This window comes from Agelaius tricolor, unplaced genomic scaffold, assembly GCF_023055355.1.
Source record: "Agelaius tricolor isolate 1412-34295 unplaced genomic scaffold, bAgeTri1.0.p SCAF_9, whole genome shotgun sequence".
In the NCBI taxonomy this organism is placed as follows: domain Eukaryota; kingdom Metazoa; phylum Chordata; class Aves; order Passeriformes; family Icteridae; genus Agelaius; species Agelaius tricolor.
Genome location: NW_027269269.1, coordinates 38,913,748 through 38,931,028, shown reverse-complemented (window position 1 = coordinate 38,931,028; position 17,281 = coordinate 38,913,748). Strand labels below are relative to the sequence as shown.

The window sequence follows — 17,281 nt, the reverse complement described above, 5'->3', positions numbered from 1 at the left end:
TAGGTTCAACCAAGCATTGCTGTCGAGTGTAGGGACAGAGGGGACATGGGAGAGGAAGGAAATAGATAATGTGCATAGGAAGCATTTGCATGAGAAACCAGCATGAAACACATGAAAATAGCCTTACAGAAGAAAAATACACCCATCTCTCCTCCAATCAGTTCCATCAGGAAAGGCAGTCTGGGACAAGAAAACTTGTTTTTCTGAAGGGGAGGAAGTAATGTTTTTGTACCATTTATTCCTGCTCACATCCTAATAGGTGGAAAGCTTTCATCAGCCTCAACCCAAACCACAGTACTAATTCCAAGAGGCCCAAACAGAAACAAAATGAAAATAAATTTATTTCACTTCTAAGTTATTCTCCTCAGAATAGACATTACTTTGTATCTGAAACAACACCACTCTGTCCACAGCAGTTATAAAAAAAAAATCTGAATGTCTGCAATAGCATTCATCTATGATAAAGACAACAGATTTAAACCAGAAAATTTACAAATGTACTCACAAATATTGTTCCACTCCTCATACTGAGATGTTACATAAAGAGAAAATATGAATTCATTTATCCAATGAACACAGCACAGCAAAACTGTTGTGTATTAGATCTGTAGATCACATGTACAGTATATTAAATTCATTTAGTAGACAGATCGTTATGTTTCCATGAAAAAGCCATTACAAATAATAAATATTTAAATATATGTATGACAAATAATGTGCCAGGATTATGCAGACAATTCATATTTAATTCAGTAGTTGCTTCATTGCTAACAAAGAGTAATGAACAGACCACTGCATGTTCTCCACCATGATACATTTACTTTACTCAAATAATTTTCCAAGCACATACATGTCTGAACTTTTCAATTAATTTCAGCCTAAGGCACTCAGAGCAAGTAATGCATATTATCAGGTAGACTCTTGAAAAATAAATCTAGCTTATCTCATTTCCTTTCTCATTGCAGTCTTTATCCTGAGGAAGCATCAAAATGTCACTGCCCTGAGAGAAATTAGGTTAGTAGTAGCTCTCTTTTCATGTACCCCTCTCAGAGCAAGGGATAGGTTTGAAGGTCACCTCAGTGTTCTCCATCAGTACAAAATCATATCTGCATAGCTGTAGCCTACAAAAGCAGAGAAAGAAAAAAAATATCACAACAGAAAAAGTTCACTTTAACAGAAAAATAATCCAGTATTTGACTTATTAAACCTCCAGTATTTACCAGCTCTCAGAGACAGTACTCAGGACAAGTGTCTCCTGGTATAAGTTTATACCTTATTTCATGCATTCCTAGAGTAGCTTTGATGGACTGAAAAACAACCAAACATCAGCTGGATGATGCAAAGAAGTGCATCACACTGGTCTGAAGTATAAAGATGCAGCATTTCATCCATTACAGCTATTAATCTGCATTCAAATTAACTCTTTAGCAGCATGACCCAAAATCTGCACAATTCCTGCTAACACAGGGTCTGAATAATTGATTTTGACTTCCCTATGTAGAAAAATATCTTTGTTTTTATTTTACATAGGAAAGTAAGGAACCACATCATAATATTTTCTCTTTCACTTGCAATGACAGCATGTGTAAGAAATTTTAATGCAAGAGTGCAATTTGTCTTCTAAACACCTAGAAAACTCACAGCTGACTAATATTACATGAACACATAAAGAGGTCACAAAGGCAGCCACATGTACATGAAAAACATGCTTTTTGAGGTCAATATAAGTGCTCTGCCTTTTAGGGCAGAGGCTGCTCTTCATGCACTATTGTAATGTATGGAGAGGGGAAAATGACAGGAAATGAAAAGGACAGGAAATAAACAGCAAAATGACAGACACACTCTGGATGGCACCTCCATAGCACACAGCCATGAGACTCATTTTATTTAAAATTATCTTCTCTATTGCTCTGAACTCATAGATGTGGCTATACCACACAATTCACCTTGGCCTGGGAAGTAGAATACAGTGGAACAGCAAAAGGAGAGAACAGCACACCAGGCATTTCCATTGTTGCCCATTCTTATAGGATTTCCTACAGTTAAGGCTCCACCTGTCTGTATGTGGAAGGACTGTCAGATTTCTACTCAAAAATTTGACACCTTTTAAGGTCTCCACAAAGCTATGACAGCAATTTTATGATTAAAAAGATCAAAATGAATTCAGGTGTCCTGTACAATCCAGTCCATCAACAATTTGTTTTGATTTGAATTCAATGTTTCATTATTATAGTATTTTTGTAATATTATTTCTATCTAACCACAGGGGCCAAAATACCTAGCCAAACCATACTGCTGAATTCTGGAAATAAAAGCTTATATTTTCCAACATATTGTATCTCATTTGAACTGCAATCCATCTCAGTTTGTGATTACTGATTACAGAATGCCTCACAGGAGAGTAGTCCTGGGCAGGGAGCAGGTTCACCAACAAGGAGCAAAACAAAAAATGCTTTTGTGAGGCTTCTTAACCCCTCAACCTAAATGTCTTCTCTGCTGCCTACTAAAAATCATGGGCATGCCACACCTGTTCAGAAGAGGTATTTGCAAGATCTTCTTTACATTATCTCTGTTCTTGTTTTGGTTCAAAAAAACCCAGAGGTGTCTGGCTAAGTATCTTTGAGACATTCACCTTCCTCTTTAACTGCATCTGAATTCACTGACAGGTTTATAAGATTTTGGGGATAGCTGACACCTGGACATGCACAAGTTAGCAAAGCTTTCTGGTTTTATGGGTGAGCAGAAATGATTTATCTCAGGGATCAGAAGAAGAGTATGAAAGTTATGTGTACCTTTCAGCACTCCCATATTCACACACCATCTGTGTGAATAGTGGATCAGGCCAGCAGACAACTGTCTGTGATATTCCCCAAACTCCCACAGTTTGCCATTAACCCAGACCTGGGCAGACTGAGACTCCTATTGTCTTTTATCCCTGCATCTGTCCCCTGGTTTTTATCTACTACTTTGTTGTGAATAATTCAAGTAGTTTTAATGGAGTTTCTAGCTGATCATCCTGTATTCGAGTAATTGTCATAATTATATGTAAATAAGGTAAATATAGGTTGGTATAATTACAAAGAGCAATTAGGTAATTATACCAATAGTGCTTTAACATCTGCATTTAAATTACCTTCACATGCTGATTCAATACAGTCTTTTTAACTAAAAAGTTCTCTCAAAGTACCTAACACACCTCTACAGCTGCAATCTGATGAGGCTCTACATGAAGGACTCTAGTGGATCTTGTATTAAAGCACATCAAATGTATCTTACTTTTAAACTAACAAGAGTCAGACTAACAGGAATGAAAACTCAAACCCTATAAGGGGTTGTTCACTGAAAATCTTGCTTGCTTGCTAGATCATTATCTGAGAGAGCCCCAAGTGCTGACAGGCTTACATGAAAATGTATCTTCTGATTTATCACCACTGGGCTGAGAAAAAAATTGGAATCTGATTTAGAACTTTTCACCCTCTCTCGTCACCAAATGCTTTGAAATACAATCATGCCATTTTCACCTGAGAGCTTGAGACTTATGGCTTTCAATAAGTTAATAAAGTCAAATGTATATACATTCTGGGGTACTATTTTGATTACTGAGTGTTTTGTTTCTTTCTGTCTCTCCCCATCCATCTCCTTCTCTTTCTCAGTAAATCAAAAATGGATTAATTTAAGAAGGTCTCAATTTTTGCAAAATATCATACCCAATTCTTACTAGGCTATTATCATGCACCATAAAAGAAATCCTCAAGTGTTGCATCTCAAGTTAATAAAATATACTGCCTTAAGACTTAGTAAGTCTTGTAATATTATTCTCATTCATTACTCATTTGATATGCATTGTTATGTTTTTATTTTAAGTTCTGATTTTCTTGAATCTGCCAATAATAAGAAACAAATTAACAACTCTCAAATAAAGTACTCTTGCTACTCCTGGATGTTTCTTACCTATTCCATGCAATAGGATCTTTTCACACGATGCAAATGCAAAATTTAACTGCTAGAGTTACTGCACAGGTAAATTTGAAGATTTAAAAATGAACATATGGTAATAATGCTGAAATATTTTAAATCAGAATTAATAAAAGCTTAGCAATTACACTCAATTGCAAAAAAAAAAATAATTTTAACTGTAAGCAGATACAGACTGTTCTGATCTTAGAAGAACTTTCTACCATCATCAGTAAGACCAAAAAACCTGTTCCAGTCTCACATGTTGTTGAAGCTCCATTTCACACCTGAGTGTGAAAAGCTGTGTACAGACACATGAGAAAAATCAGAAAACTGCTTGATAAAGTTTATCTCATGGAGGAAAAGCTGACCATGCAAGTCAGGCTGGTGCTTAAAAGCACAGCTGTGCCACACAGCATGTGTGACACCTCCATGTACAAGCTGCTGTGCACTAAATGTTAATGTACACAGCAGCTCTTCCACAGGACAAATTTGATCATCAGGATGATGAGAAGAATATTCATACACTTAAGAATATGCAATTAAAAAAATTAATGCAGGGAAATCCAGGTTACTGAGAAAACATCCTGAGCACCTTAGTTGACACCAGCTGTGATACATGACAAACACTCACCTTTTTGGCTTATTGAGAGATTTCAGCTTCATCTGAAGAATCCTAAGCTTTTTATTTGGGCCTATTAAAGTCTTTGTAGAAAAAGTCAAGGAAATTTTTGCAATTTTCTCAATGTCTTGGTAAAATCCAGTCAGTATTTTGACTCTCTTATATTGCTGAAATGTTGAAGCTTCACTAAAGAAAAAATATTTAGACAGGCTTTTGTTAGCTGAGTAATATTCATTATTGCTAAGTATTATTATTTAACTGGGAAATCTTTTGGGATGTATCAACTTTGAGCATTGAGAACGAGGCCAGCTAGAACAGGATTCAAACCAACACCAAGAAAGGATCATTTCAGTGTGAGGGCATTGCCCTGATACTGAGCCACACCCAGGCAATGTCTTAACATGGCCAAGCCTCAACAAACTCAAGATACTTTTTCAGCTTTCAAGCTAACAAGTTAAAAGGTGTAGAAAACTCATAAAATTAGTCCTAAGAAGTGATAAATAAAAATTTAAAGACAACGAACAACATACCTATTCATTTGTGCCTCTACTGCATTTCCAGCATTATCTATTATTTTAACTCTAATGAAACCTCTCCTCATGCTTTTATTCCAGGTGGTAATGTCCAATAAGTAGTTATACACTGCAGGAAGAAATAGGAAATCATGAGAATAAAAGAATGATCTCAACAGGAAACAGCTGGTATCCCCACCCTGTTAAATGTATTTACTGGTAGGTGATAGGAATAGCGACTCTTTACTTTTACCCTCCCAGTTCAAAGGAGAATAAAAAGCTGACCTGCTGCTGACCTGCCTGACCTGGCCTTCTGTAGCCATCACTACAGGACTGGAACCTTTACTGCTCCAGTCAGGACACCAAGAAAAACTGTCTTGGTTTTTTGGCATGTGGCCAACAAATTATCATTATTATCATTCTCTCCCCTAAAAGACCAGGACTCATATGAGGCCATAACTTGCTCAAGTTTACAATTTCCCCTTCTTTTTAAGGCCTCTTGTTAGTTTCTGTCTCCTCAGCTTTCCAAATATCTAATAATTAAGGCTTTTATTAATAAATACACTCTTTTTCAGACTGGTTTGTTTTGCTTCCTGACTTTGCTTTTTTTTTTTTCTTCTTAATCTTGCATATTTTCCTTTAAATAGATACTGTCACTACAATATTTCTTATTCTGCTCCATGTGCCTCCTCCTATCTTTGGTAATATTTCTCTTCCTTTTTTCTCCCTTTTACCACCACCAGTGAGGGGCAGGGGAGAACAATAGTAACAGGTTTGGGTTGAGCTCAAAGTCATTGGGAAGAGGAGTTATTTGTAAATTTTGTGTTTAAAAAATGATGTAAAATCCATCACTTCATTCACCTCTCCTCAATCCTTTGGAAGATACACTGTCAGCAAACATGACTAGGACCATCTGTTCCTGGTCACAAAACTTGCCAAGAGGATGGACAAAACTAATGGGAAAACCTAATTTCACATTCATTCCCAGTAAGCCTGTCCCCATACCCTAAATGAAAGAACCTTAAATATAATAATTAGAAGTGTGTGTGGCACTTTTTCGGGGTTATAGAGTCCTTCAATAACAAGAGAAGTTAGATGAGAATCCAGGATGAACCTACATGGGTAGGTAGGTATCTAAACTGTTGCAGCTGGAGCCCACACCATGAGAGCTCATTGCCACAGAATCTAAGTCTGAAGAAGCCAGCTGAGTTTTCCCTTCACTGTTTTACTCCTGGGGTGACATGGAGAAGCTTTATTTGACTGTAGGGTGATCTACTGGGGTGCAAGATAAAGGTTTCTCTTTTTTGTCCCCCAGCCAGGGCAGTCTTGCTTCCCTTTCCTACTCTCTGGAACTGGCAGCACTGATCCCATCTAAGGAAGTTGCATCAATCCAGCTTTTTCCTTCTCATTTGATTCTCATTTTCTGGCTTTCTTCTTCCTCTTGGCAGTCCATCCCATTACTCTTAAAGGTACATTTCTTTCCCAGTTCACACAGTATTACTTTTTCCTCTTTCTCCAGTCTGTGAACTGACCCTTAGTTCATGGTTTTTTACATCATTTTACACAGTGGCTAACACTAGCTTCTAATTTTAACATGCTTTTACTCCAGATCAGCTAAAAAATAAGTTATAAATTTTTATAAAGAGGTTTTATGTATGTATTTAGTTACTCACTGCAGAATGGGTCTTTGTCTGAGGTATCAAAGTAAGCTTTTGTTGGTGAACTATATGGTATCAACAGCTTTTTCCATCTATCAGCATGATAACCTGAAATCCAAAGTTTAAATATTTCATTTCAGACATGTAGCAAAATCACGATACACATATGTCTGCACAAAAGTATCTCATACCATGACAAATCTGGCTTTAATTTTCTTAAATATCCTCTGAGAAAGAAACCTGACTAGAAAAAGGAAGGAATCCTCTGAGTAAAACAGACTGTAGTACACAAGTATTTAATTCCTCTAATATATTAATATCACAAAAATTGTTATAATGCAATAGTAACCTCTTTAGTCTAGATACTAACTCAAGAAAATAGTGCTGACAAAACCCTGCAGAGGTAATAAAAACAACCCCAAAAATGTGGCCCACATATTTGCAGAGAGCACTTACAGAATAGCTTCCCTTTCTTTCATTTGAATCATTAAATACACTTGAATTCTTAAGCCTATTTGTAGTTATTGTTTAATAAAATATAAGATACTGTGCAAACCCCCTAAGCTCATGGATTTAACATAGAGAGAAATTTATACAATTGCATGACTGTGGTTTTTGGGGGTTGATAACAGCCCTTGTTTCTAGAGCAGAAGATGCTCTTCTCTCCCTGTTAGTCTCTATCTAGACTGGACAAGGAAGGCTGATTCCAGACTGCAGAGCTCCCACTGCAAAACAGGAAAGACTGCAGCAGAAGGAAGGATGCTGCTTCTGCACTCAGTTCCCACACTCAGCAGCTGACTGGGGAAATGTTTCTGCACCTCTACCTTGGATATTCTGTCCAAGTGCATCCAGCTTGGCTAATAACCATGCTGGAGAACTCCTGGAGTCTTTCTGTCCTACTATAAAGGCTCATTATGGTTGGTTTTTTAGGAAATAACACTATCTATGCTTTTTCTTCTATCCTGATACAACTAATGTAACATACACATCCCAGCATAAAGGTGCAAAAAAAAAAAAACAGGATATAAATTAAAAGTTAACTTCTAATTACGTATTTTTAAAATGTCATTCTTAAGAAAACCCTGCCAACTAGGAAATGCTCACGCTATTGTAGCTCTTTTCAAACTGCACCCAAATCCTCTCTAAAAGCAACAAACCCCTAAACAATTAAAATCCCCTCCAAATAAAAGCTTGACTCCAAAGGAAGAGCAAAAAAAACCCCATGAAATTGCTTTAAACATTATTACCCTTAAATTTTATTTAAGCATTATTACCCTTAAATATTACCCTTGAAAACTACAGGTCCTTTAGGGATCACACAACACTCTCAAGTGAGGAACTAAGCACAAGAAGTTTCTCTCTAGAAAGGGGAAACACTGAATCCATTCCAGACTGGAAAGCACAAAACCCAAAGAGTAGGAACATTCAGCACCTGTGCCTAACAGAGCTAAGTGTAAAGCAGACAAACTCATGAATTTTTAACTACTTTAACTCCCCAGGAAATCTCACCCAGCCCACAACAGGTAGGGTAACACTTACCCACTACTGGGCAGGACATGGGCTGGAAAGCATCACAATCAACACATTTTCCTCTCTTGTAATCCAAGTAAGAGTCACAAGGATATGCTATTATGTCACACTTGTTTTTCAAAGATGACAAGAAGAGGAAGACAGATCTCTGATGGTCACATTTAAAATACTGAAGTCCTTCAGGGAAGAAAAAAAAGAAATATAAAAAGAAGAGTTAATTTTTATTAATTAAAAAAACCCATGTTGTATAAGCAGAATCATAGAATGGTTTGGGTTGGAAGGGACCTTAAATATCATCTTGTTCCAACCCCTCTGCCTTGGGCAGGGACACCTTCCACTTCACCAAGTTGCTCAGAGCCCCATCCAACCTGGCCTTGAACACTTCCAGGGTTCATCCACAACTTCTCCATGAAACCTGTGCCAGTGCTTTATCAGACTCTGAGTGAAAACTTTGGCCAAAGGAAATTACCATGAGGAACACTTCAGAGATTCTTCTCTACTTTTCTGGGGAAATAAATTCTTTCCTTTCCCAACAAAGCAAACTTTGGGAATTGTGGAGATGATGATTGTGCTACCTTAAGGTATTCTCCCATACTCACTAACACACAAGTGGAAGTCTTATGCCTTGGCAGCAGCTCTAACTGGTAGCACTGTGCAAATCAGTAATGGGAAACACTGACAGAAACAAACATATCCAAAAGAGTAAACAAAAATAATTGCCAGCAACCTTGCCTAACACTCATGGAAGTTGAAATAAGCACAATTCTGCATCAAAAGATCATTTCATAAAACTGTTTTTACCCTAGAGCCTAAGACATATCCAACACCCAAACCTAGTTTATCACTGCCAGCCAGGAGGAACTAAAAACACAGTGGGGATGTGGAAGATTTGCCTTCTGTGCCATAGTCAAGGGATCCTGCCCAAACCAATGGAACATAAACACTTTCCCCCATGCCTGGACCCCTATAACCAAGGAAAAATAATGATCAGTACATTCAGATTTTATATATAATACAATAACAATTCCATCATGCCAACATTAATTATATTATGGGAAATTTATGTTATAGCAAGATTATTTTCAAATATCTTTATTATTTTTCTTTTGCTGCATAGGGATGGAAAAGAAAGCATGCAGTATCAGGTCCCATATTACTGACAAAGTGCAGTGTACATTCAATTCAACCTAACCTTTTTTGATTTGATCTCAAACTTTTCTTCCCATTAAAGAAAGAGATTTTTATTTACCACTGAAAAATGTTTTTGGACAACCAGGCTGATCCATTCCTCCATTTGGATAGAAATCAATGGTTCCTAAAGGCTTCTTGAAACCTAGTGCTAAAGTAAAAACATCATGAATGAAAAAAAAAGCCCCATAAACAGAATTACAAAGGCAATTATCACATTCACTCCAAAATCATGGAAGTCTTAAAGAAAATTTTTGCAATTACACCATTATTTTTGTACTGTAAATCAAAGTCATGCTATGAGGTAAAAATCAAGGGTTTTTTCTCTAAGAAAATTATATATATGTAAAAGGATGTGCACAAACGTATATAAAATTATGTAAGATTGCTACTGCTGCAAAAGGGAGGGAACAGAAACAGCTGTAACTGAGATATTATTTACATAAATAAATTTATGAAATTCATATCCTCTCCAACCAAAATTCTTTCCCAGTGCAAATTTCATTAGAGCAAAATTTTCCATTTTTTGCAAGACATTGCATTCTGAACTACACTAATATTAGCAGTAAGTCAAAGTAAGAAAATTTGTATCTGCCCCATAAAAGTAAGCAAAATTCCACGAGTAAGAGCTCATTCAGTCTGACCTACCTTCCTTTTTACCACACATTATCTGTAGTCACATAATGGGAACCTTAGAAAAATTGGTATTTTACAGCCTCACACTAAAATTGATACAGGAAAACATTTAAATTTTAATATTATTAAAGAAACTGATATGAAACTACACAAATAATGGGACAGTTGTGGTATTAAAGGTTTACTCATGGTTTTGAGTAAAAAAATGAAACCAGAGATTAAAGCATAGATGAAGCAGACTTTACAATGTTGTTCTTTTTAACCTTACAATAACATGATTTAGTGTTTTAAGCAGTGGCTCTGTGATGTACTAAGTTGATACAGCAGAGACTGGCTGTCTCAGAAGGGATTAATTCAGTGATAACCAGGTGCTTGCAACCTCTGTGTTCATACAGACTTGCACAGCAAAAGAACATTCATGTTAACAGAAAATATTCTCCTGCAGCACTATTTGGATGCTACAGAACCAGCTTATCCCTTCCCTTTTGCTTCCCTGCCTTTGCTCAGGCTGAAAGAGACAGGTCAAGGCTCTGCTGTTACCATCAATATCTGAATGGATTACGTCCACAAACTGTGCATCAGTAGGGTCCAGTCTGTGCTCAGGTGGTTCTCCAGTGAATGAAGGGCCTGCTGGATCCAGACCTGAATAAAAACAACATTTGCATCATAAACCCTGGGCTCCTTCTACAGATATATGAAGGACCAATATCTGAGCGTTATTCAGCAGTGATTCTTCATTTTCCAGGTACATAAATTTTAAAAAAGCATAATTTTTCTGTTCAACTTGCTAAGAAAAGAAGACTCCTACCACAAGACTGATTGATCAACCCATATGTTGAATTTCTCTCTTCCCATAACTAGATGTGCATTTATTCAGATGAATATAAGCCAACAGCATTGAGGATCAAATCAGGATTTTTTTTTGTCATTTTCCACTGAAAACACCATACCTTATGCATTTTATAAGACCAAAATGCACAATATAACTCCTCTCACCTCCAGAACGTAACTAGTCAGACAGTCAGGTATCATTTAACTTAAGTGTCACCTAGATGAAACACTCCATTTTCATTTGAGAGACTAGAGGTAACCAGGTTGGAAAATTTACTCTGTAATTTATGTCCTGAAGGCAGACCTGCCCCATTCCCTGAACTTCTACCAGGGCTATATTTTCCCTCATGTTTGTCATTAAATATTGAGTCCTCATTTGTCAATGTCTCAGAGCTCTGACAACAATACAGGGTACAACAGAATATGTGCACTAGGATTAAAAGGCTTACCTGTAATTCTGCCAAGTTTGCCTTTATACTTCTGGCCAACAAAACCAGCTACATGAGCACCAAGACTGACTCCAATCATGTACAGAGAGTCAAGAGATGCTCCACCCACCTATGAGGGGGGAAAAAACACCAAAGCCAGTCACACACAGAACTAATGGAACAGAAATCACTAGGCTGGTTTAGTTTTCACTTTTGGTCAGCACTTAAAATTATATCTCTAATTTTCTAGCTCTGAAAAAAAAATGGATATTACAAAGTTCCTTTCAGTTTGCAATTCTATTTTAATTGAAGTGTAGAAATTATGAAATTGTTTAACTAGAAAAATATAAAAAGGAAGCTTGAGTCACATTTCTCCTGAAATGCCGCATTAGTTAGAAGGGAAGAGGAAGACATTCATCAGATATAAGAAAGTTGAACCAAAACAATAAAGGAGGAAAAAAAATCTCGCCCTGCTTTATCCTTCCAATAAAATAAATTAAAATCATAATACCATTAACAAATACTTTTGTCACACAACAGCTGAATAATGGTGCCAAATGCACACCTTAAAATGCCTATTCTAGAAAGCAGTATTCCAAAAAACCCAAATGAAAATCTACAGGAGAACTTTAGGACAGTGTCACCTAACCTAGTTGGAATCCCTACAAAATGATGGGGTGACACACAGGACCTGAAATATTAGTAGGTCTTAAAATGAATTAGAAGGGCCTCACAACAGCTTGTAAGTGTGAAGTGATAGCTGTGGGACACTACAGACCCTCCTTCCCCATCACTTTCAGGACTCACACACAGTGTCACTGTTTGCCAGGCAGATGTGTAAACAGAAATTAACTTAATTAATCTTCTCATAGTCCTATTTAATTTTTTTAATTGCATAACAATAAATCTACTAGCACAATTGCAAATTGTTATCATTATATCTAGTCCCAGAGGACAGATTCTGATAGGCTGAAGTGAAAGGAGAGAAAGCCTTTCTCAAAATGTTGGACGTTTTTCTGAAATTCCACAGGAATATTTTTTTTTATTTCACAGCATTGTCATCTTATTGCAGGGGTTCCATCCTGTTGTCTCCTATCACAAAAGTTCCATACCTTCTTGGTGTTTCTTATGGGCAGCTCCTCAGAGAACTAACTCTTTCTTCTTCCCAAAGTAGCCAACAGACTCCCATTCCCTTCTCACCCAGCCACCCCACTCTTTTATAGCACTCTTCTTCTCACTGGTTACAGCTGTGGCCTGGTAAAGTCAGGCCTGCTCCTAATCTTTGATAATTGGCCCAGCTGCAACTCCTTAGGGGTAAGGTTACTTTCTACACTATTTTTATTTTCTTATATTCTATCGCCCTACAACACAGCATTCAAAATTTCTGAGAATGGCTGAGAAATAAGTGGTGAGAAAAGATGAAAATTCAAGTGACAAATCACACAATGGCATAAATAACATCATGACATGTTTTGTCCATTTGATCAAGCAATAAATCTAATATCCAGTAAAGACCACTGGCATCAACTATGGTTTCAGGAAGAAGAAAAAAGAAAAAAGAAGTTTATACCATTTGGGAATGAATATTTGTATCTTTGCCAATGTTTTATTTCTCATTTAAAACCTTTATTTACAGTAGATTAATAGTAAAAAGAGTAGTGCAATGCCTTTGTAAAATGTTTATGCTACGTACTATTAGAACATCTCTCCCTCTGCTTTCCCACTAAAGAATTCACTCTTTCCAGAAGACCTAAAATTTCCAGCTGGTTCAAGAAATCAGATGTACTTTCAGGGACATTTCAGTGAAAGGGAATTAAGAACTCAGGTGAAGTTAAATATATGCAATAATAACTGCAAGTAAAGTTAGTAATACCTCTTTAAAGAAATGTGATTTGATATTGTTCACTGGACTTCTCTATATTTTAAATATCCATTCCCACTCTAACCATGCCCTTCACACTTACTCAGAACAGATGCAATGCTCTGCCTTACCAGCATCTGGTCAATATAATTCTTCAGTATTTCTGCAACTTTTCTGCAGTTTTCCACAGCAGTTTTGTAATTCACAGTGGTAGCACCACGATTCCAATCAACTATAATGAGATTAATATCCTCTGAAGAGAGTAAAAGCTTCTTCATGTCACCCAGCCATGCTGGAGGAGATCCTGTTGGCCTGAAGCCATGAATAACAAAGACAATTTTCTTGTTTGTATTCAGGTACTCAGATGCAGAAACATTGTGTTCAATGAGTCTCTCAGCACAATCTCGATTTTCCCTTGTGAACAGGAGTAGCTGAACATGGAGTTCTGTTCCAGACAAAGCATCACCTAGGTTAAGGTCTGTAAATTCGGGACATTTTTCTTCCTCATCTGAAAGAGATGAAAATGTTTAAGACCGTCATTTGATGAGTTGGGGCTACCTGAAATACCACTTCTTCACTTTTCTTTCCATATCTTTTTCTGCTGAAAGTGGACAACTTCAATTTTCTTTACTCTTGACCTTTGGAAAGAGGTGTCAAAACATGCACTGAACAAGGAACCACACTTTAACTAACGACTCTGCAGATACCACCGTCCTCCTCTGAACCCTTCAAATGTGAAATTATCCCAATTTTTCCTGAACAGTGTATTTTCTCCTTAGAAGTACTAATTAGTAGCCAGTGTTGATAAGATCTTTTACTTCACCATCAAAGGCAGGTTCTCAGAATTTTTTCACAAGAAGTGCGTGCTGTATAAACAGGAAGGCTGTTGTGGCTGTTTCTTCCTCTTTGGGCCAGGGTGGCTGTGCTGCCAATCCTTAGACCTTATTTGTTTGATCTAGCAATAAGAAATAGCTGCCTGACAAAACAGGAATGATCCAGAACCCTTTCCTAGCTTTGGATTACCATAATGGCACCATTACCAAGAAACAAAGGCAGAAGAAACAAAGAATCTTGCTCTGAGTTTGAAAAAATAAGAATTAAGGTCAGTGTACACAATGGCACATGACAAACAGTGGGATTTAGCATTTCTGTCTGTACTTGGACAGTTAGGGTGTACCAAATTAAGCTGGTCAACAAGAGGATGGAGATTTTCAAAAGAGTCTAAAAAGATTAAATTTCTCTGCTGTCTGGTTATCGACATCCAAAGTTCACACTTTAAAGATCTCTTTTGGCTGGTGAGGTCACACTGTGTGGATAAACCACTCCAGGATTCTGGGCAGAACACCAACACCTGTCAGTTCTTCTGCAATGGCCTCTTCACCTCTGCTATGGTTAGTTATTTTTTTGGCCAAAGTTTTTGGCCCATCTCTTGACTTCCAGTGGGATACCTTACTTTACACAATACTTTTGTCTCTCTGTTACTTGATGTCACCTTTTCAACTCTTCCATCATTAAAACCTTTGCAAAACAAATCACTTTCAAGAAAGCAAGAGCGAGAAAAGAAATAGCGTCTTCTTAGTTCCTTAAAAATAATATTAAAAAAATAACCTGAATTTCTCAGATTTTTTGAAGCATAAGAGAAGCAGTTGCAGCCCTTCTCCTTTTCCCAGAGGACAGTTCACAGGCAGAACCAAATCCACCACATCTGAGAAGGACAGCAAGCCTGCAGCCTGTCTTAAATCTGCCAAAGGCAAGCGTGGGTGGCTTACAAGGTATTTGAAATATGTGTTCAATACTACAGGTCAGGTCTACACAGAGATGAAAAATGTGAATTATGGCATTCAAGGTGCAGTAAAGATTCAGTAAAGGCACTAAAGACACTAATCTACTAATTTAGGGAACTAGACCAATCACCTCTAATGCCAAACCATGTATCTACAAGGACTAGGTTGGTCACCTCTGGGCTGGACATCACAAAAAGCCAATGGATATAGTCCAAACAGGAGCAGGCTTGAAGTTACACAGTGTTAAAAATAAGCTGAAACTCCCTGCTGCAAACCAACCAGACAAAAGTTTCATGCCTATCATCATGTTATGACAGTAACTACAATTATTGCATGGAGAAAAAGACAGAATTATATTGAAAAATAAATACCATTGTTATCCTCATTTAAACACGTATTAATATAAATAACTGAGATTACTAGACAGGTTATTAACTAAAAAGTGATACAGGAAGACAACTCATTTCATCACTTGGACTTACCCAAGAAGTTCTGAAACTGAAAACTGTTCAGCTGAAGTGAACTTGAATTTTATAAAAAAAATAATCAAGAAGCTGTTAAAATGTCATGCATGTGACATGATCCTGAGATGTGAACAATATGTGTCACATTGGATTTCTGTTTTTCATATATTTGTATAATATGATAAAACTAGAATATAAATTACATTACACTAACTTCACCTATAAAGTGAAAATAAAAGCCAGCCACTTGATTATAGTTTCAAAGGTACAACATGAAACTCTCATTTTGCCTGATCTGGTCTTTAAATCCAAGTTTAATCACTGATCCTTAAAATTCACTCCTTCATATCTAAAATATAAAAGATCCATGCTAAGACATTGCTCTGTATCCCTTTAAATATTTTGATTTTTTTTAATCATTTGATTGGTAGAAATTAAACTTATTTCTTCTAAAACCAGTGGAATGACAGTGAGATAAACCAGAACACAGTATGTTCCATGGGAGTGAGAAATCTATCATAAGGAAATTATTTTAACTGCCAAACCTATTTACTAGCTGGCCAATGTCAAAGAGAAGCAACTTGTTTACTCTTGGCTGTGAAATGACAGAAGTGGTTCTTTCCAAGGTAAATAGAGAATAAAAACGAAATGATGATGTTTTTACTGTGGAATTAGATAAGTCATACAAATAGGTTTATAGATTTAATACTTTGAATTGTTTAGCGAGGAGTCATAAGGGGAAGTTTTTCAAACTCCTGTTTCTCCTTGAACACTGGAAGCAATACCCAGCTGCCCTTTGTGCTCTCTTGTTGGAGTGCTCACTCTTTTCTGTGCAATCAAAACATACACGTAGGCACTGGGCTGTTAGGCATGCATTTTAAGCAAGTTAATGTATAATTGTAACTGTCTTGTGCACATTTGTAAGCATTTTAATTGCCTCGTGCGGTTGAAAAGGGGAAAATCTTAAGAGCACAGTCTTTTTTGTAACTAAATGTTACCATTTAAAAATGTAACATGTAACTTGAAAATCCAAGCACCTGTCACATCAGCAACAACCAATAAACACACGTGAGTATATTAAGACTATTTCATGATTACGTCTACTCTGTGCAAAGTGCACACACCTGAGCAGGTCTCTGGGCAAAGTACAACCACAGATAAAGTATCAGGCTTGGTTCTATTTACTCTAAAACAAAAACTTATGTCTCCATTTCAAAGTTATTGAGTTCTTTTTACTAATCATCTGCTCCATTAGGCATAATTCATAAGATTTTATCTTCATCTTTTGGCCAATTTAAATGAAGGAATATTCATTTTTTTTTTTAATGTTTGATTAAAGCAAAGGTTCCACATTACAAGCAAGCTGATGGTTCTTACCTGATCTCACCCAGTATATCAAACAGAGGAAGAAACACAATTTCAGCATGTGGAAGTGGAGAAAAAGTGATGTGCAATATCCACAAAGAAGTGGCAAATTGAGTGTTTCCTTATGCCAGATATCTAACACGACTGAATGACACCGATGAAGCGAGTGAGTAGGAAGCAGAAAATAAAGCTGTAGTCAAGCTTCTGCACCTCTGACTCCTCCTATTGAGTGACTTCAGGAGATAAGGTGGTTACTGGGTTGGGACTGATTTTCAATCTATTTCCCTCTCTGTCTATCAGCAGATTTCCACGTAAGCAAGTGATGTCATGCATTGCTGGCAACTCCTGCAGGTGTGGAGGTTGGGAAGTGGGGTAACTAATGCATGCCATGAAAGATCCACAGTGTGGGGGGGTTTAGGTGCCATGAAAGATCCACAGTGTGGGGGGT

The 17,281-nt window shown here is 37.0% G+C and overlaps 1 protein-coding gene across 1 annotated transcript; it reads right to left on the bottom strand.

The window, feature by feature from the left end:
• Positions 1 to 434: 434 nt before the first annotated feature.
• LIPI (lipase I) lies at positions 435 to 16,977 on the bottom strand. The gene is made up of 10 exons (XM_071433917.1): positions 16,846 to 16,977; positions 13,352 to 13,728; positions 11,381 to 11,489; positions 10,641 to 10,742; positions 9,526 to 9,615; positions 8,286 to 8,453; positions 6,762 to 6,854; positions 5,107 to 5,218; positions 4,589 to 4,762; positions 435 to 1,121 (listed from the first exon to the last, which is right to left on the bottom strand). Exons 1-10 carry the CDS (start codon positions 16,892 to 16,894, stop codon positions 1,034 to 1,036), a joined length of 1,362 nt encoding a protein of 453 aa, XP_071290018.1. The 5' UTR covers positions 16,895 to 16,977; the 3' UTR covers positions 435 to 1,033.
• Positions 16,978 to 17,281: the final 304 nt, after the last annotated feature.